General features: G+C 37.6%; 1 protein-coding gene across 11 annotated transcripts in view; it reads left to right on the top strand.

Moving 5' to 3' along the window:
- Positions 1–22,554, top strand: part of Usp16-45 (ubiquitin specific protease 16/45) — a 186,060-nt gene that overhangs the window by 126,246 nt on the left and 37,260 nt on the right. For all 11 annotated transcript variants that reach the window (XM_071668163.1, XM_071668161.1, XM_071668162.1 and 8 more), the window contains 3 exons: positions 15,582–15,723; positions 17,620–17,763; positions 22,074–22,330. In XM_071668163.1, the coding sequence (XP_071524264.1) occupies positions 15,582–15,723; positions 17,620–17,763; positions 22,074–22,330 (543 nt within the window). The remainder of the gene's footprint in view (positions 1–15,581; positions 15,724–17,619; positions 17,764–22,073; positions 22,331–22,554) is intronic.

The raw sequence follows: 22,554 nt of genomic DNA, 5'->3' as shown, positions 1-22,554 counted from the left end.
TTAGGTGTTGTGACCAAACTTGAGATGCATATTTTGGGTTTAGCTTTGTGCGTGATATGAACAGCTTGTTGGATAATTCCTTTTCCATGAACTTGACTGCTGTTCTAACATTTGCAAGCAGACAGTTGGCCTTGTTGACGATGCTCCAAAGGTGGAACTCTAGCAAAAGATTAGGAGCATTGTCAACTCCCACCAAAACTTTCTTACACACACATTAATGCAACTTGTTTCCTGCTAGATTATAACCACTTTACAGAATGATTCAATGTTGGAGAGAGGTGTAACTTTAGAATGAAATTTTTTTCACTCCATGGCATTGCCTTGTGAACAATTCTTCCAGGTTGTTGTTTCTTGCCCTACCTTCTCTGCTCTTCTTAAAAGCATTTCTCTTAACCAACAGGGACTTCCATTAGATTGATGCACTTGTTTCTGAAAATACAAAGCAAGTAGGTACCAACCTGTTGGCCAGTGGGGTGATGACATCATTTCCATGTATATGTTGCTCATTTATCAATGGGTGGACTTGGACAGAGCCAGCAGGCTGCTTGCATTGATTAGATGTTTCATGAGGGATGAGTGTCCTATACTGACAAGGAAGCATGGTATTAGAGGTTTTTAACCCTAGGGATTATGGAGATTCTCTCAAGACTTGTGGGACACTGCCTAAAGAGAAACAGTTTTTCATTCTTCAAAACTTAGATTTCTTGTTTGCATTTTGTAATTTTAAAAACTTTTGTAGAATTTTTGTCATATTAAGCATTCTTTATGCATTCAAAAAGAACTTATTGAAATTTGAATCAGCTCTAGAAAATGTTATGATTATCTGGTAGTGCACTATATTATGATGGACTTTGGGTAATGGTTAAATAATCAAGCTAATTCAAACCAAATGCTTTCATCTTTGCTGACAGATTATACATCTCTGTCATGTGATTTATCCATGGTAAAATATTTTCATATGGTTTTCAGAGAGAATTACATCTACATATTCACCTATAACCTTATATTTTATAGAAGAAAACTGGTCCATAAACCCAGTTCATCACTAATTTTCAGGTAGTAATGATGAATTGACCACTTTGTTCCCCTGCTTGAAAAAAAATCCTTCAGAGCTCAGATATCATAGAAGAACCCAAATTATTACTTTTAACAAGGCTACAGTCTAATGTAAAATGTTATCTTTATGGTATTACTAATTGATACCAGGGATAAAAGTAAAGTGAAACCCTATTAATTCATGATAATAGGGGAGAACCGTAGTTAAATTACTGTGTCATGTGAAATATTGAACTTATTCATATTTATTCTGAAGCACTGAGGGTAGATATTATGTAGAAATTGTGCACCCATTTTAGGTAGTTCATCCTGGAGGATAAGCCAAGCTATGTATATTCTTCATTTGTTAATTTTGCATTCCATCTTTCTTATTTTTTTCATGTGTTGAATGCAGTACTGTGCTTAGTTTGCACACACAAAGAGTCAAGAATTATTCCATAATGAAAATTAGTATAAAATTTTTGCTTCATGCTTTAGACTTTAGAATCAGAAATAAGAATTTGTAAGTAGATTTTTTTTTACATACATGCAAAGATCAGTAACAAGATTTGAACTACAACATTTTGTGATTAGCATTGTAATGGTTGCATTTTGAAGGTGCTTCTAGATTGATAATGATTGAACTTGTGAGCAAGACTTTATCATTTTTGCTTTTGTGCTTCACGGTTCTCTCCTGTTTGATAAATAAATTGTCGCCTCTAAGTAAGCCTGAGTCCACAAGATGAGGGTTGTGAGGATAGAATTCCATGAGAATTTACTAGAGAAACTTCTTAGGTATGTTTCCCAGCTAGGAAAGTTCAAGGAGTGCTCAGTGTACTTCCAGAAGTATGAAACTTGCATGAAACAACTTCAGAAACATTTAAAAGAAAACTTGACATGGTTGAAATCATTCCTAGATGAACTCAGATTAGATAATTATTTGATGGAGGTGGTAGCCGAGAGCAGTATTATTGATCTGGGAAGACATATGGCAAGTGCCACGTGTTAGCCATGCCAATTTGGCAGAATATCACCATAGGTAGGTGGGTCCTTCCCTTTGCTCCCTCCACTTCTGCCACTTATATCCTCATGGTCAGTCTGGATTTGCTCATCCTCTCCATACTATTTCAGCACACTGTTAATAGCTCCCAGTCATACTCAACTTATTGTCCTAATCCTTTCTTACACTGTTATTCCTTACATGATCAACCCTTGTTACACAACATATTGTTCTTATGAATTTTCTTTTCAACACATCCACCCACATCTGTTCTTTGGCATTCAAGGCCCAAGACTCAACCCTTACAACGCAATCAGCACTATTGTGCCATTATTTTTTTTTTTTTTCATACTATTCGCTATTTCCCGCGATAGCGAGGTAGCGTTAAGAACAGAGGACTGGGCCTTTGAGGGCATATCCTCACCTGGACCTCTTCTCTGTTCCTTCTTTTGGAAAATTAAAAAAAAAAAAAAAAGAGAGGGGAGGATTTCCAGCCGCCCACTCCCTTCCCTTTTAGTCGCCTTCTACGACACGCAGGGAATACGTGGGAAGTATTCTTTCTCCCCTATCCCCAGGGGATATATATTAATATTTACGTCTCATTCTGTACAATCCTCAGCATATTTAAGACTTTCCCCCATCCCACCTTAGAATCACTTCAGCTCCCATGTCCACTCCTAGGTATTTGATGCACTTGTTTTCATCTTGGCACATGAGTGGATGGGCCATTCTTCATCTGTTTCCTGGTGCTACCTCGCTAACATGGGGAACAGCGATCAAGTATAATGAAATGAATAGATATGATAAATAAATAATGATAGTAATGATAAAGATAATAATGATAATGATGATAATAATGATACTTTTTTTTCATACATGTTCATCATTTTCTGTGTAAGTGAGGTAGTGCCAAGAACAGAGGACCGAGCCTTAGAGGGAATATCCTCACTTGGGACCCTTCTCTGTTCCTTCTTTTGGAAAATCAAAAAAACAGGAGGGGAGGATTTCCAGCCGCCCCACTCCCTCCCCTTTGAATCGCCTTGTATGACATGCAGGGAATACGTGGGAAGCATTCTTATTCCCCTATCCCCAGGGAATAATAATGATAATAATGATGATAATGATTTACCTTATTTTGCTTGGTGTTCTGATTCCACTGTCAAGATGTACCGTACTTTCTTGGCAGTGTAGCAGCTAGTAAGGATGATATGGAAAATGTAATGAAGGGACATGGAGCATGATTAATGTACCATTCACATAAGGAGCTTTCTCTTTAAGTTTTCTTAGTATTCCAGCTACACAACCCTTAGTTTTTGGACTCATAATTCTTTGAAAGTAGTCATTCACCCAGTCAAATAGAATGTAATTTATTTCAAAAGATGTTTCTCCTTATTTAATGCACATTTAGCATTTAAGTATTTATTGATTTGTTCCTTTAATTGTTATAAGGAAATCATACAGCAAATAACACTACTAATAAGTTGAGGCCATAATACATGTTCTGTACTGACGTTACTCCTCTGAATAACTAGCACTGCATTTTGATTATCATAATCATGGATATACTAATATGCTATGGTTAGAGCTTAGGATTGCGGTATAGAGGACTGTTTGTAAATATTAAATCAGACTTATGTATCTTTTTGTAATCTAAAATGAATTCTGTGAAGGGAATAGAATATGAGGCCTTTAGATATACAAGAACTCTTTAAGTTAAAATCCATTAGAATTGTCAGTATTTTATTTAAGTGTATGTTTTGTGAACATCTCCATCTGTTTACCTTGTCATAGGTTTTTGCCAGTCATCTTTATATATCTGTCTGTCTACATCTCTGATGCTTGTTCCTTTCGGGAATCTTCATCAAGGGGGTGGTCACTTTGATAGAGTCTCTACTTATCCCTGTCCTTACACATCTTCTTTACATACACCATTCTGTGCATTTCTCCCACTATTTCTATCCCTTTAGTACTCTTCCAGTGTATTTCCCCTTTGTTACAAGAGGTCATCCTCTCACATCAACCCCTTTAGTTGTACTACCATACATTCTCCTTGTAAACTCCCCATCTTGCATTCTTTTCATGTGCACAAACCACTTCAGTGTATTATGTTTTATCCCCCCCCCCTCCTCTAACACTCTTTGCATTCACTGCCATACCACATCTCTCATACACCCCATCATTTCTTTCGTCATCCTGTCTAGTCATAGTCACTTTACTCTTCATTGCACACTGAGTAATTATGCTCTTCCTTTCATGCTGTTTGACTTAAGCATAACCACCATTACACACTACTATGTTGGTTTTATGCTCCCCCTCTCACTTATCATAGTTCTTGCTTTTAGATTGTTGTTGATATCCTCTTCTATAAGAATTGTTGTATTATACTCTCCTCTACACAGCACCATTATCATACTGCCCATGCATATGTTGTTACTATACTCTCCCAGGTTGTCAAAATTTTCCACATGCTGTTAAGATGATATCACTCTCCTAAACAGTACATGGTGATTTCATACTCATCCTTACATCTTGTTTAATTGCATTACAGGTTTGCACACACATTAAGTCTGCATCATGCATTTCCATACACAAAAGTTGGTACCATACTTTGTCTTTTGCTTGAGGTTATCATATTGTCCTTAACAGTAGTGTTGTGGCATTTCATATAACTGGAGACATTATTAAGCCTATCTTCACACAGAGTAGTTATTATTTTACTCTTTCACATACAAAGTTTGATGTTATCACTATTCCCCTACTTGAAAGTGCTATAATATTTTGTTAAGGATATGTTTCATCATTTTTTCCCTACTTACTATTGAATATTTTTATAAACTTCCTCCTCCACAAAGATGTATATTTTCTCCTCCATGTATGAGATATCATCACAGTACTCCCTCTTCAGATTAGAATTTTTCATTTTCTTTTGAGATCATTTCAATTGTGTTATCCTTATCTGTTTTGAGGTAGATATTTTTATACTCTGCTGTACTAAGGAGGCATGTTATCTTACTGTTTGATACATAACATTCTTCATATCTTTCCATGGTAATGCTGTTACACAATTTCCCATGTATGCTGATGTCATACTTTTTCTTGCACTTCTTCAATGATATACTGTTCTCTACATATTGATATGTTTATACTCTTCTGTACACTTTCTGAAAGTATCTGAAACTTCTGCACACACCATAAATCTTTATTGTCCTTTTCCATATACAAAGCTATTATCATATTTCTCACCTCTGGACTGAGCCATATGAGCACCTGAGATAGCATTGTCATTTGGACTTAAAACACTTTTGCACCTCTAAAATAAGGGTTATCCATGAGGATTTACCACCCTTTGACAAATGTTAAACATACGAGGCAAGTGGATGCCTTAGGCACTTACCTATACATTGATTTGCCCTAGCCAATAACATCATACTGCAGAGGTGCTGAGGATGCATAGGGTGGAATTTGGCATGGTAGCTGAGGTGGATGGTATAGCTTTTGAGTTCATCGAGAAAGGGGGTGACCGTGTTGTTGATTGGTTCACTTGGCTTAATGATGTATGGATCATGGTGAGGTGCCTGAAGATTGGTGCAATGCATTTGTATAAAGACAAAGGGAACAAAGGTGAGCAAACTACCGATATATAAGTTTCTTGAGTGTACTTGGTAAGTTGTATGAGAGTGTGGTAATGGAGAGGATATAAGTACATACAGAGCTTCAGATTAGGGAGGGACATAGTGGTTTTAGTACTTGGTAAGTTGTATGAGAGTGTGGTAATTAAGAGGATATAAGTATATACAGAGCTTCGGACTAGGGAGGGACATAGTGGTTTTAGGAGAGTTAGAGGATGTGTGGATCAAGTGTTTGCTTTGAAGAATGTTTAGGAAAAATACATAGAAAGAGAGAGGGATTTGTGCATGACATCTATGAATGTTGAGAAAGCATATGATAGGGTTGATAGAGATATTTTGTGGAAAGTGTTATGAATACCTAGTGTGAGAGGAAAATTATTAGAAGTAGTGAGGCATTTCTATCAAGAGTTTAAGATGGGTGTGCATGTAGGTAGAGAGGAGGGTGAGTGGTTCCAGGTGAAGGTGGATCTGGGTAGGAGTGTTTGCATTGTCTATGGATAGGGTGGTGAGGGAGGTAGATGCAAAGGTCTTGGAATAAGGTGTGGGTATGCAGTCTATAGGTGTTAAGGGGAGCCGAGGAAGTGAGTTGTTGTTTGCTGATGGCACAACACTGGTGGCATATTTGAGTGTGTAACAGTAGTGAGGTGTGAGTTTGGGAGAGCATGTGAAAGGAGGAAATTGAGAGTAAAGGTGAATGAAAGCATATTTATTTGATTTATTGTTGCAGAGGGACAGGTTAGTTGGGGTTGGGTGTGAGCTTGGATGGAGAAAATTTGAGGAAGTGTTGCATTTTTTATATGAATGGAACCATGGAAGCAGAAGAGAATCACAGGGTGGGTGAGGGGCTGAAGGCCCTGGGAGTAGTAAGGAATGTGTGGAACGAGAGGTCATTATCTGGGAGGTTGGAAATGGGTATGTTTGAAGATACAGCAGTCTCAGCGATGTTGTATGGATGCGAGTCATGGGCTGGATATGAGAACGTGCAGAGGATGGATGTGTTGCAAATAAGATGTATAAAGACAATATGTGATTGAGATGGGTTGATTGAGTGAATAATAAAATGGCACAAGTAATAAGAAGAGAGTCTTAAGTGTGTAGATGCACCAACTGTAACTCGAATTCTACAACTGGGTCAAAACTGTAGCGTGCTAATGTCAGTGTGAGTGTAAGTGCCAGACTTTGGGCTCCTGTTTGCACCCTTGGTGCATATCATCTTCCTGTAGGCAAGCAAGATTCAGTGAGTGAATGTCAGTGTGAATGATGGTCTCCAGTAACCCAAGCGAAGTCTTCAAAGCTTGAGACAGATTAACAGGTAAAGTTTTAGCACTCAAGAAGATTCTCATGGAAAATGAGTAAGAAGGGTTCCTCTTCACAGCAAAGTTGTGGCCCTCAAGAAGATTCTCATGGAAAATGAGTAAGGAGAGTTCTTCTTCACAGCATTATGAGAGATGAGAATAGAAATTACTCAGACTTGTCAATATAGGAAACCTGTTGGAAATAGCTTGTACAAAAGGTCTACCTCCCCAGGTCTCCAGAAGCCAGCAAAAACAACATATATGTCCAGTCTTTTTACATTCTTCATGGTGTTTGAATTTTGTGAAAATAATTTGGCTGATTTGCTATCCATTGTCAATGTAAAATTTTATTTAGGTGAAATGAAAAAGGTGTGGTGCCAGACCCCAACACTACAATGTGGAAGCACATGTCCAACAGCATTAGCTCCTCTCCTGTATATAGATACTGCCCAGGTCTCGGTCTCATTCGTGTATCTCCCCTGGGACTTACTGCATTTTATTTTCTTTGTGGTTATCAGCAAATTTATATATTCATATTTATATATTTATATATTTATATATTTATATATTTATATTTATATTATATATTATATATTGTACGTGATCGCATTAGCCGTGTCAGCGAGGTAGCACCAGGAAACTTGTCTACACACATATATATGTACACACCCATATATGTACATATACATACTCATACACAGTCATATACATATATACCCTGTACATATTCATATTGGCTTGCCTTCATCCATTCCCAGTGCCACATCGCCACCCCCCTGCATCAGCGAGGTAGTGCCAGAAAAGCAAGCAAAAAGGCCACGTCCTCTCACACTCAGTCTCTAGCTGTCATATGTAATGCACCAAAACCACAGCTCCTTATCCACATCCAGGCCCCACAGGCCTTTCCATGGTTTACCCCAGATGTTTCACAGGCCCTGGTTTAGTCCATTGACAGCATGTCAGCCACAGTATACCTCATTGTTCCATTTCACTATTCCTTACACACCTCTCACCCTCGTGCATGTTCAGGCCCCAGTCGCTCAAAATCTTTTTCACTTCATCCTTCCACCTCCAGTTCGGACTCCTGCTTCTCCCTGTTCCCTCCACCTCTGATGCACATGTCCTCTTTGTCAACCTTTCCTCACTCATCCTCTCCATATGTCCAAACCATTTCAACACATCCTCCTCTGCTGTCTCAACCACACTCTTTTCGCTTCCACACTTCTCTCTTACTCTTTCATTACTTACTCGATCAAACCACCTCACACCACATATTGCCCTCAAACATCTCATATCCAACACATCCACCCTCCTCCATACAATCCTGTCTATAACCCATATATACATATGTATATAAATTTTTTTTTTTTTTTTTTTTTTTTTGCTTTGTCGCTGTCTCCCGCGTTTGCGAGGTAGCGCAAGGAAACAGACGAAAGAAATGGCCCAACCCCCCCCATACACATGTATATACATACGTCCACACATGGTTTACCCCAGACGCTTCACATGCCCCGATTCAATCCACTGACAGCACGTCAACCCCGGTATACCACATCGCTCCAATTCACTCTATTCCTTGCCCTCCTTTCACCCTCCTGCATGTTCAGGCCCCGATCACACAAAATCTTTTTCACTCCATCTTTCCACCTCCAATTTGGTCTCCCTCTTCTCCTCGTTCCCTCCACCTCCGACACATATATATGTATATATATATATGTATATATTTATATTTATTTATTATTTATATTTATTTTGCTTTGTCGCTGTCTCCCGTGTTAGTGAGGTAGCACAGGGAAACAGACGAAAGAATGGCCCAACCCACCCACATACACATGTATATACATACACGTCCACACACGCAAATATACATACCTATACATCTCAATGTATACATATATATACACACACATATATATACACCCACTGCCTTTATTTATTCCCATCGCCACCTCGCCACACATGGAATAAAAACCCCCTCCCCCTCATGTGTGCGAGGTAGCGCTAGGAAAAGACAACAAAGGCCCCATTCGTTCACACTCAGTCTCTAGCTGTCATGTAATAATGCACCGAAACCACAACTCCCTTTCCACATCCAGGCCCCACAGAACTTTCCATGGTTTACCCCAGATGCTGCACATGCCCTGGTTCAATCCATTGACAGCACATCTTTTTTTTTTTTTTTCTTTTTTTTTTTTTTTCCCCCAAAAGAAGGAAGAGAGGGGGGCCAGGTCAGGATATTCCACAAAGGCCCAGTCCTCTGTTCTTAACGCTACCTCGCTAATGCGGGAAATGGCAGATAGTTTAAAAGAAAAGAAAAAGATATATATATATATATATATATATATATATATATATATATATATATATATATATATATATATATATATATATAAACCATGGAAAGCTGTGTAGGTATGTATATTTGCGTGTGTGGACGTATGTATATACATGTGTATGGGGGTGGGTTGGGCCATTTCTTTCGTCTGTTTCCTTGCGTTACCTCGCAAACGCGGGAGACAGCGACAAAGCAAAAAAAAAAGAAAAAAAATATATATATATATATATATATATATATATATATATATATATATATATATATATATATATATATATATATATATTTCTTTTCTTTTCTTTCATACTATTCGCCATTTCCCGCATTAGCGAGGTAGCGTTAAGAACAGAGGACTGGGCCTTAGAGGGTATATCCTCACCTGGCCCCCTTCTCTGTTCCTTCTTTTGGAAAAAAAAAAAGAGAGAGGGGAGGATTTCCAGCCACCCGCTCCCTCCCCTTTTAGTCGCCTTCTACGACACGCAGGGAATACGTGGGAAGTATTCTTTCTCCCCTATATATATATATATATATATATATTTTTTTTTTTTTCAAAAGAAGGAACAGAGGGGGCCAGGTGAGGATATTCCAAAAAAGGCCCAGTCCTCTGTTCTTAACGCTACCTCGCTATCGCGGGAAATGGCGAATAGTATGAAAAAAAAATATATATATATATATATGCAAACGCGGGAGACAGCGACAAAGTATAATAAATAAATATAAATATATATATATATATGTATGTATGTATTTTACATTTAAAAGCCTTGCAAATAATATTTTCCTTTTCATCATATCTGGTGAGACTTTCATTTATTGATTACTACAATCTGTCATTTTGTAAAAGTAAGATTTAATTTACAACTAAATGTTTTTTAATAGAGGTTTTTATTAAATCAAGTTGTGCATTATAATTTTGTAAAAGGGCAAGTCCTGCAGTAGTCATAGATTGATAAAAGTAGTGACAGAGTTTCTAGGGAATCATTGGTAAAGATGTAGATGGGTCTTTAGGTGGATAATTATGAGATGAATTTAGATAGGTCAGAAGAAGTATAGGTAAAGCTCTTGCAATTATAGCTTTTCTCTATCCCCTTAGCATGGGTTGTGGGACTTGCATGAGTTGTACACTGCATGCTGGTGAAAATTTCTCTATTTATGATGATCATTATGCAAGTTTCTTGTCCTTTGTTTTTAAACACAGACTGATATTTTTTAAATTTGAATGTATAATTGAGTAAAAAGGTAGTGGTTAGTTTTGGGAAAAACTTTTCCAGTATTTCCACTTTTTCTGACATATCTGAGGCTTTTCATATGGAAGGTTAAAATGGCTTGATTTATGGTGATTATCTGTTACACTGAACAGTTTGATAACAAAGAACAATTGTGGACCATATTTTGTTTTTGCCTCATTTTTAAACCCCCCCCCTCTCCAACAAAAGGCTTCAACCTGTTATGGTCTTATTCTTACCACACAAAGTTAGAAATGTAAAACAAACTTAGGGAAGGCGAAACAAACATAGGGTTATGCTTGTAATCTTCCTTGTAAAAAAAAAGATAAGATGGATAAACAGTTTTGGTCATGGAGACTAAATTGTTTCATTACAAATGAAGGTTGTGAAATTGCCTCCATACAACTTACATAATTCCAACACAGAGTTTTGTGACTGTTTCTCTTGTAACTCCACCTTAGATGACTTGAATGTCCCTTCACCCCCTGATGCTCTTCTTACTAATCCTATGCTTCTTCTCATAGTCTCTTTTTGGACTGTCCGAAAAGTACTCTTCTCTCTCTGGACACAAGCAAGGCTTATGGTCCTGGTGGCATCCATCCCATGTACTGGAAGAGTGTGCCTCTGAACTTGCACCTGTGCTTACTCCTCTATTCCATTTCTGTTTAAAAACCAAAACTTTTCCTTCTCGTTGGAAACATGCATTTATACATCCCATTCCTAAGAAGGGTGACTGTTCTGACCCCTCCAGCTATTATCCTATTGCTTTGATATCTACTGTTTCCAAAGTCTTTGAATCCCTCCTTAACTCCCATATCCATAAACGCCTCAAAAATCAGTTTTTCTCTGATCGCCAGTATGACTTTTGTAAGGAGAGATCCACAGGTGATATTCTTTCGTGTCTTAATTTTGTCTGGTCATCATCCCTGAAAGATTTTGAGGAGTCATGTGTAGTTGCCCTTGACTTATCTTAGGCTTTTGACAGGGTGTGGCATCAGGATTTCATCTTAAAGCTCCCCTCTTTTGGCTTTCCTCCCTCACATTGGTACTTCATATCTAGCTCCTTCTCCTGCCAATCTGTCTCTTTGGTTGTTGATAGATCAGCCCCCACCCTTTTCTCCATCAACAGCGGTATCTGTCAAGGTTCTTGTCCTGCCCCATACTCTTTTTCTCCTTTTTCTCAATGATTTCCTCCTTCACAAATGATTCAGTACACCCATACACTAACAACCCAACTGCGTTGATCCACATCCTTCAATTCTGCTCCCTCTTCTCTCACTCAATCTGCATCTCGTCTTGACACAGCTTCTTCAGTAAACTCAGACTTGTACAGGATATCTCAGTGGGGTAGAAAATTTTTTTAAGTTTAATGCTTCCAAGACCCAATTTCTACCAATCTCTGTTGAAAACTCCTCACAACTCTTGTCTCTTCTTTGATGGTTCTGTAATTCCACCTGTTGACTCAAAGAACATACTTGATATTACTGTAGCATCCACTCTTTCTTGGAAACCCCACATTACAGGAACAGCTAAGTCTGCCTCAAAGAAACTGGGTGTCCGTTTTAGATGTCGAAACTTCTTCTCTTCTGAACAGTTGCTCCATTAATACAATGGATTGATTCATCCTTGTTTGGAGTACTACTATCTTATTTGGGTTGGTTCTTGCTTAGTATCCTTTCTTGACAGAGTTGAGTTGAAAGCAATCCCACCAATAAACTGTCTCAGGCTTACTTCCAAACTTGACCCCCTTGCCCTATGCTGCAATATTGGTTCACTTTCCCTCTTCTATAGGTATTACTTTGGTTTTTGCTCCTGAGAGCTGACTGCTTGTGTACCCCCACCACTAGCTAGACCACGCAATACTCGGTAAGCTGCTGCATCACATGATTATTGTGGCCATCAGCAACTCATGGGTGGGCTGTTTTGATACCTGCCTCTTTCCCAACACATCAAAGCTTTGGAACTCTATCATCTCATGCCTTTCCCAATAACTATGACTTGGCTCATTTCCAAAGACAGGTCTTTCACTTCAGAATTTGTAAATCCTTTCCCTTGTTTTTCTTTTTCTGTTTCGTAATTCTCTCAGTATTTTAATTAAGGCCTGAACTTCATTTGGACTTTTGTCTGTGACTAGAGTTTAGTTTTGGTTTTGGCTTTATTTAATTTTGTTTGTTTACCATACAAAGTACAACATATCAATTAGAAAAGGGTATTTGAATATATGTTTTTAATAGTGCTGTTCTGTCACATGCATCCTAGCATCTGGAGTGGGGTAGGGTGTGCTGCAGTTGTTTTGTAGCTCCACCTGAGGAAACGAAGCACTTATAGTCAGAACCACTCAATAGCAACAAAGTGTTATAGTAGCTGCTGCTTATTAACCATTTTCAGAAAGCATATATTTTCAGTGCAGTTCTTATATATTTTTGAGATCTTATCCTTTAATAAATGTAGATTAACATTAGCAACTGCTGTCTCCAAAACCTGTTTCATCTGGGATATTATGAAATTTTATACAGATCACAAAAGAATATAAGAGGGAGAGTCAGCAGGTCAAAATAAGTAGGCTTGGGAAACATGGAAAGCATTCAAATGGTGTGACAGTAAGCTAACTAGGACATGGGTTGATAGGTGCGAAGGGCCTTTAGTGAGCTCTCCGGGAGGCAGGTTAACATGTCACAGGTGTATCAGAGTGCTGCTTGTGATATGGACTGATAGGTCAGATGGGTGAACTATTTAACTAAAATCAGTTGTATACAGTACTTTACTTACATGACGATATTGGCTGTCACTTTCATTTGTGGGATCTAGCTCTTTAAATGCCCAAACTGGTTTCATTCATATCGTGTCTTATGTATAGTATAATAAATAAAAAATCTCATCAGAAAGTTGGGTTTTACACCTTCCACTTATCACTGATTGAGAGAGAGTTAGCTCATTAGCACATGTATTAAGAATAGTTGATATAACTTAGCCAGAGTTACTCTCCATTGTTGATTCTTTGATGTTGTCACAGATGTTAACAGCATTTAGTCAGTAACCATTGTGTTGCTGTTTAGTGGCTGTAACTTAGTTAAACTTTGTTGTTGCAATTGCAATTGTCTGTATTGATTTGGCAGCAAGAGATGTTCATCTTTGTCAGTACTGACTTGGCAACAAGAGATGTTCATCTTACTTTTATACTCAGAGGCTATTATTTGGTGTAGATTATATGCCTTAGGTCAAACTCTTTTTTCTTTTCTGTATATCATGTATGCATTATATATTTTGTTTAGTTGCATGTAATCCATTGGTTTTCGATTATTTAAGTTATTTGTTAATGTTTCTTCTTCATCTTTAAGGCTTGTGGTTGTTTGTGTACGAATGATTGTTCTGTATGATTTAGGAATAATGCTGAAAAAATTCCAAAACTTTTTGGTATTAAACACTTTTAAAAAAACTTTATATTGCAAGTATGATTTGATTATGCTCTTTCTTATTAACATGAGAGGAACTATCCTTGGTAAGGAAGGGTTACATTGTCATTGGCTTTAAATTACAAATGACCACCTGTGCTACTTCCGACCCACTCTTGGTTTTATATGTGACTTCTGATGGTACACATGTAGCATCCCTGGAAACTCGTACCCATACTGTATTTCAGTCAAATTTGATTATGCTCTTTTTTATTAACATGTTGAGCACTCTCCTTGTTGATGAATGGTTGAATTGTCCATGGTATTAAATGACAAATGATCACCTGTGTTAATTCTGACCCATACTTAGTTTTATATGAAACCTCTGACAGTACACATGTAGCATCTCTGGAATTTCATACCCATACTGTTTTTGGCTTCAACCTGTTAAGCAGCTAGTAGCTCAGTAGGTAGTTGTTCTCCCTGTGGCAAATATTTTCAAAGAGAAAAACGAATTAGTATATCTTAAAAAGTGTATCAGATTATTTATATGGAGGAGGAAAGACTAGATATTACATGGACAAAAGAGAACTGGAAACTGTAGTTATCTCATTCGTGTAGGTACATAGCTGAAAATATTGATGCCACCTTTCATCTAAGGTTAGGTAAACAATATATACTCTTGTTTTTTCTCTTTAGTTTTCAATATGAAAATTCAGCACCCCTTATGTTATAATGAGCTTTTCTGTGGCTGCATTCAATGATGGGAGGAGCTTTGATTTTACATTTTTGTTTTGTGGAGTATTTCGTTCCTTTTAACACGTTTTAAATATGGTATATTATATCCCCTTAACTCAAAAACATTTGGCTTTGGTTCTTAGAGAGAGATCCAGGTCAGTAAGTTAGGAGGACTTATTCAAGTTTCTGTTTAATGTATGGTTAAAAAAAAAATCCAGTTTTATTCTTGGTTAATTCTTTCATCTTTATGTGAATCTAGGTTGTTTAATGTGATCAATTTTAGTAGATCACAGACTAGTTTGATATTAGCGTTTCACACTTTACTAGATTGATCCCATATAATACACATTTTGGTTCTTTGTTTGCCATCATGGTGAATTCATCTAGTCACAACATGGGGGTACAGTCAAGCCATAATCCCTTACATAATGCCTCCTGCAAACCACTATATATTGTACTTAATTATCATAGCTATATAAATGTTCCTTAATCCTGTACAGTGATGTCAACTGTCAGATTTATTACTTGCCATGTAAGCCATAAATCCCTTTCCTTTTGTTACTAATAAATCAATGAAGTAATTACAAAAGTCAGGGCATTCAAGAAGGCATTGAGCATTTTTGTCAATTAAGAATCTCTTCAGGAAGACATGAATACATAATTTCGGGGATGTTTATTGGTATTCATTTCAATAGTATGATATGCACAAGTAAATAAAGAAAAAGTATGAAAAAAACATTGTGACAATTGTAAAAAGCCATGTATCATGGAAATGTTATTTAAGATTTTAGTTGTACAGTATGCAGTACTTTAATTGCATTTGTAAGAATAGACATACTAATTATTGAACATGCTGTTGGTAATTTTGTTACTTGAAATGATTTTTGTCTTAGTTTAGTATGTCAGCTTGTTATATGTTATGTTTTCACAGATGTTTGAATTCTTGTAATTCAAGTGACCACCTCAACTATAATTCTGCTTCGGAGACATCTGAGAGATATTTCACCCCATATGAGAGAGATTGTAATGGCCTCGACACTGGTGATGACCTTGAGAATTTTCATGACCCACTGGTAAATATTGTGAGATTTTTATGGTGATGCCTTGATGTGGGTCTCAAGGGAAATTTCCACCCATAGTCCTCCTTTCTTTATGACATTGTTGATGCCTTGCCTATGTATATGAATTAACCTTTCAGATTTTTTTTATGATGAGTCCTTTTTTTCTTCTTTTTCCTCAGGTAGATGCATTTTCATATATAAGCTTCTTTTCTAGAAATGTTGATTTTCTCGAATTCTAAGTGGAGTCTATATCCGAATATTCCCCTGGCTTTTTCACATGCCATTGTTCAGTCCACTGACACCATGTCAGTGGACAGTGGACCCATCATTTTTGCATTAAGGGTGAAAATGGGTATGCTTGATGGCTAGTAGTCCCATAAGTGCTGTGTGGATGCAGGGCATGGGCCTTAAACAAAAATGTAAAGGATAGGTGAATGTATTGGAAATAAAATGTTTGAGGACAGTGTCTGGTGTACAGGAGTGTATCTAGGGGAAATAGCACCTATAGCAATCACTGAAATTGTATCCCTGTATAAACATATGACACCAATATTTTTTTTTTATTACCTACACCAAGGAGATTATGTTTTTACCAGTGTTTGTTTATTTGCCTGAGCAACTTTCAACAAAAGTTATGAAAAAAATTTTATGAAATTTTCAGGGAAAGTCAGAGGTGACACAAGGACCACTTGATTAGATTTTGGTCCTTGATGTACACATTGGGCTTGATTGAAAATGTACATACAGTGAATGTTTATAAGAATATATGCAGTGTAATTATAAACTGCTGAAGAGTTAGGCCAAACTTAAATTAATATATAATCTTAAAGACAGACTTATTTGATCAAAATTGTAATGTAGAAGTGGTAATGCATTTTTTTAATTTTCCAAAAGAAGGAACAGAGAAGGGGGCCAGGTGAGGATATTCCCTTAAAGGTCCAGTCCTCTGTTCTTAATGCTACCTCGCTAATGCAGGAAATAGCGAATAGTTTGAAAGAAAAAAGAAAAAAAAGAAGTGGTAATGCAACTGATAGTAGCAAAATATTACTATAGTTGAAAAGTAGGCATTTCTTTTTTATCTCATAAAGCCAAACTGTTAGAAATGTCAATCGGGCAGCATATGTCAAAAAACAAACCTGTTGAGTGGCGTCCAGGACACCTGCCATACCCTAGATATATGGAGCATGGATTGAATAAGAAATGATAGGTTAAGAGAGAGTTTTAGTAGGAAGTGGAGTATTTATGCAGGTTAAGAGAGAGTTTTAGTAGTAAGGGGAGTATGTATGCAAGAGCGGAAAAAGATTTGCAAAAGTGGTTTGGATATATGGAAAGGATGAGTAAGGAGTGGATGACTGAGAGATTATACATGTTAGAAGAGGAAGGAACAAGGAAATGAGGAAAGCCAGGGAGATGGAAGGATGAAGTAAAAAATGCTTTTAAGGCATGAGGCCTGAACATGCCAGAGGAAGTGAGGCATATAAGGGATGGAGTGAATTTGAGTGATGTGGTTTACAGTTGACAACTTACTGTCATTAGGGTTGAACCAGTGCATATGAAGGAGTTGGGGAAATGATGAAAAGATCTGCTGGTTTGATTGTGGTTAGGGGCTTTGCTTTTGGAGCATCATATGTGACAGCTAGAGAGTGGATGTAACTGAGGCTATGTGTGAATGTTCCATTTCTCTAGCATTGTTGTGCTTATTCATGACAGTGTACTGTAAGTCCTACAAGATATGATAAAAATCAGATGAAGGTTTCATTTCGCTTATGAAAATGGTCAGGTGGACAGCACTGATATCATCGTCATATTGCTGTTTTAGTAGAAGGGTATAAAAAGTAAATGTTATTGGAACAATGTTGTTTTTATTTCCTTGAGTTTTTGCATCAGGAACATTCATATTCTTTCCAGGAAAGAGCAGACAATGTGTCACTGAAGTCAGATAACACTACAAATACAAGTGGTAAAGCATCTTCCAGCATAAATGGGGACACACTTTCCATTTCCAGTGGTGACACTGTCAACAATTTTGATACTGGAACAGGGGAACATAAGGTATGTGCACCAAAATTTGTTTTGGGTCCCAGAGTATGAAATACAGTCACAGATAAGTTGGTTTTGTTGACTTTTGAGGAATTTGTTTTCACAATTTTATTGTAATGCCTCATAAGATAGACAAGTCAATAAATCCATTCTTGATTACTTGTGAAAGTGTTAATATCAAACTCTGTGATTCAGCAATAATGGGTTCCATGCTTACATAGGTTGAAAAATTAAACTCGTATTGCTAGATGTTTCTGCTTGAAGTAGAACTGGAAGTTGTGATTGAGTTTAGATGTTTTAGGAGTGAAGTGTTGTAAGAATGAAAATTGGAAGCTGAAGTTGAAAGAAGAATCATCCATGAGAGAAGAATTAAGGTTGCCCTTTCTGAAAGTTCTTGTGAATGAAAAGATTTAAGTATAAAGTATTCGAGAAGCTTGTACAAGGGATACTTATCCCATTGCTGATGTATGGATGTTTATATAAGTCAGGGTAGGTAGAAAATAAAAGCAGTAGATATGGATGATTTGTATGGTCAGAATTAAGAGATTAAACAGAAAAATGGTGATATATTGTTTACTGAGAGTGAGAAGGAGTTGCAGAAGGTCTGAAGGGTGTTATATAATGTGTGTAAGCATAGTTGATTGAGGTACCTGCTCCAATTCATTAAATTCAGTAATGGAGTAATGATAGGTAAGTCGATGTATATATGATGTTTGTTTAGTGTAATTCAGCATAGTTTAAAGGTTCAAGAAAATGAGGTAGAGCGTAGAAGAGATTAATAAATGCACATAGAGAGTTTATTAGAGTTAATGTAGATGTTCACATAAGGATGCTAGCGGAATTATTTAAGATTGCAGGCATTAAAAGATTTTTATGTATAAGGGCAGTTTTAATCAAGATGCATGAGATCTGATGCAATTGAGCATTTTTTAATAGATTTTTTGAGTGTAGGTACTGGTTTCAGTTGACAAATCATCTGAATATGCAAAATGACATGTTCAGGATAAACATAAAGCATAGGTTGAGAGTGTGTATGGGTGATTTTAGAGGCTTTATGCATCTGATCCACTCCATTTGATAGGGGATGGAGTCATTGATGATAGGTAGGTTTGTGGTCGGTGTCATTAGGTACAAATCCAAATGCACCCTCCCCATTAGTGCTTATATGAAGATATAGAGTGATTGACAAAACCTCATGAGTTAGTCATGGTTTAATCTTATACATGGCAAAGCTGAGCTGTTAGGTGATATTTCATAATCTAGGTATTGTTGATGTTTGATATGCAACCTCATAATATTATTTCCGTAGTTAAGAAAATAACCTCCTCATTTCTTATGTTTTCATTAAACTTGTTGCTTCATTTGTACAGTACTTTATAAAGTTTTTGTTAATGACCTTTGCAGAGTAGCTAGCTTTGCGAACATGACATCATTTGACATGCATTTGTCAGAACCTGGAGTTTCATACTCTCTGTATCTTATAATTGCCTTTCCCTTTTGTGGGGACAGAGATTCCTGATATTTATTTTGTGAGTGCCTTTATCCATAGAAGCTTATCTTATATAAGAATAACTTGGCAGTTAAGCAAAATCCATTTAATTTTCATTATCTTAATTAAAATGTATTCCTTACACTTCAAATTATCTCAAATGCAAAGGATTAGTTTTTACTTTGGAAGATTTACATGTTACACATCACATGGAAAAAGGTGAGAACAATGGAAGTAAGGGGAGTGGGGGAGGAATGGGATGTATTTAGGGAATCAGTGATGGATTGCGCAAAAGATGCTTGTGGCATGAGAAGAGTGGGAGGTGGGTTGATTAGAAAGGGTAGTGAGTGGTGGGATGAAGAAGTAAGAGTATTAGTGAAAGAGAAGAGAGAGGCATTTGGACGATTTTTGCAGGGAAAAAATGAAATTGAGTGGGAGACATATAAAAGAAAGAGACAGGAGGTCAAGAGAAAGGTGCAAGAGGTGAAAAAGAGGGCAAATGAGAGTTGGGGTGAGAGAGTATCATTAAATTTTAGGGAGAATAAAAAGATGTTCTGGAAGGAGGTAAATAAAGTGCGTAAGACAAGGGAGCAAATGGGAACTTCAGTGAAGGGCGCAAATGGGGAGGTGATAACAAGTAGTGGTGATGTGAGAAGGAGATGGAGTGAGTATTTTGAAGGTTTGTTGAATGTGTTTGATGATAGAGTGGCAGATATAGGGTGTTTTGGTCGAGGTGGTGTGCAAAGTGAGAGGGTTAGGGAAAATGATTTGGTAAACAGAGAAGAGGTAGTAAAAGCTTTGCGGAAGATGAAAGGCAAGGCAGCAGGTTTGGATGGTATTGCAGTGGAATTTATTAAAAAAGGGGGTGACTGTATTGTTGACTGGATGGTAAGGTTATTTAATGTATGTATGACTCATGGTGAGGTGCCTGAGGATTGGCAGAATGCGTGCATAGTGCCATTGTACAAAGGCAAAGGGGATAAGAGTGAGTGCTCAAATTACAGAGGTATAAGTTTGTTGAGTATTCCTGGCAAATTGTATGGGAGGGTATTGATTGAGAGGGTGAAGGCATGTACAGAGCATCAGATTGGGGAAGAGCAGTGTGGTTTCAGAAGTGGTAGAGGATGTGTGGATCAGGTGTTTGCTTTGAAGAATGTATGTGAGAAATACTTAGAAAAGCAAATGGATTTGTATGTAGCATTTATGGATCTGGAGAAGGCATATGTTAGAGTTGATAGAGATGCTTTGTGGAAGGTATTAAGAATATATGGTGTGGGAGGCAAGTTGTTAGAAGCAGTGAAAAGTTTTTATCGAGGATGTAAGGCATGTGTACGTGTAGGAAGAGAGGAAAGTGATTGGTTCTCAGTGAATGTAGGTTTGCGGCAGGGGTGTGTGATGTCTCCATGGTTGTTTAATATGTTTATGGATGGGGTGGTTAGGGAGGTGAATGCAAGAGTTTTGGAAAGAGGGGCAAGGATGAAGTCTGTTGGGGATGAGAGAGCTTGGGAAGTGAGTCAGTTGTTGTTCGCTGATAATACAGTGCTGGTGGCTGATTCATGTGAGAAACTGCAGAAGCTGGTGACTGAGTTTGGTAAAGTGTGTGAAAGAAGAAAGTTAAGAGTAAATGTGAATAAGAGCAAGGTTATTAGGTACAGTAGGGTTGAGGGTCAAGTCAATTGGGAGGTGAGTTTGAATGGAGAAAAACTGGAGGAAGTGAAGTGTTTTAGATATCTGGGAGTGGATCTGGCAGCGGATGGAAACATGGAAGCGGAAGTGGATCATAGGGTGGGCGAGGGGGCGAAAATTCTGGGAGCCTTGAAGAATGTGTGGAAGTCGAGAACATTATCTCGGAAAGCAAAAATGGGTATGTTTGAAGGAATAGTGGTTCCAACAATGTTGTATGGTTGCGAGGCGTGGACTATGGATAGAGTGGTGCGCAGGAGGATGGATGTGCTGGAAATGAGATGTTTGAGGACAATGTGTGGTGTGAGGTGGTTTGATCGAGTAAGTAACGTAAGGGTAAGAGAGATGTGTGGAAATAAAAAGAGCGTGGTTGAGAGAGCAGAAGAGGGTGTTTTGAAATGGTTTGGTCACATGGAGAGAATGAGTGAGGAAAGATTGACCAAGAGGATATATGTGTCGGAGGTGGAGGGAACGAGGAGAAGAGGGAGACCAAATTGGAGGTGGAAAGATGGAGTGAAAAAGATTTTGTGTGATCGGGGCCTGAACATGCAGGAGGGTGAAAGGAGGGCAAGGAATAGAGTGAATTGGAGCGATGTGGTATACCGGGGTTGACGTGCTGTCAGTGGATTGAATCAAGGCATGTGAAGCGTCTGGGGTAAACCATGGAAAGCTGTGTAGGTATGTATATTTGCATGTGTGGACGTTTGTATATACATGTGTATGGGGGTGGGTTGGGCCATTTCTTTCGTCTGTTTCCTTGCGCTACCTCGCAAACGCGGGAGACAGCGACAAAGCAAAAAAAAAAAAAAAAAAAAAAATCATTACTCAGACCCTCAAAGCTTGTCTCGTTTTGCCTTTGCATTGTGAAATTCAAATGCCTATATGGCAGGAAGTTTGGAGTATTGGCACTTTCATGTAGTGGTAAGCTTAGGAGCCATTCCATTATATTGATGTTTACATGATTCAGACCTGTCTGTCATTCAGCAGTGAATCATTTCAGAGAAGTTTTGTAATTAGATGTTTTATATTTCTCACATGATAATTGTAGGTCTGTTTGCAGAACAAAGGTCGGGAAACTTATTCATTCATTAGCCTTTTTCTTCTACAGCTCAGAAATGTAGTTTAAAATAAAAGAAAGTTTATCTAACAGGTCCCAGTAGACCAAGCACACATGGATGAGATGTGCCTAAAAGTAAAGGAATTGAAGATTCGTCGAAAGTCTAGCAGTAAAGAGAGTTTATTAGATACACAGCGTTTCAGCCAAAAACGAGGCTCAACAGAAACCCTTCATACTTTTAATGAACGAACTGGTGATGAAGAGGAAGAGGAAAACAGAAAAAAGACGAGGTGCATGAAGAAACTGAAGCAAGAGTGGATAGCAAGGAGTTTGACTACACTTGCACCTCGGTAAGACAGCAATTTTCAATGCAGGTATTGAACTCTCCAGCTTAGAAGCAGTGATAGCATTGAATACTTGTTGTTGTAGTTTTAAGAAAGCTATTATCTATTGTAATTAAGAAAGTGATATTGGGGATAATGATAGTTAACCAAATTCTGCTGAGATAACACTACTAAGAGAAAACTGTAAAGTAAAATAGCATCATAGTGGTTTGAGAATCTGTGCAACACAA

This window comes from Panulirus ornatus, chromosome 12 (genome assembly GCF_036320965.1).
Source record: "Panulirus ornatus isolate Po-2019 chromosome 12, ASM3632096v1, whole genome shotgun sequence".
NCBI lineage: Eukaryota > Metazoa > Arthropoda > Malacostraca > Decapoda > Palinuridae > Panulirus > Panulirus ornatus.
The sequence above is the reverse complement of the archived record's forward strand: the minus strand, read 5'-3'. Positions and strand labels throughout refer to the sequence as shown.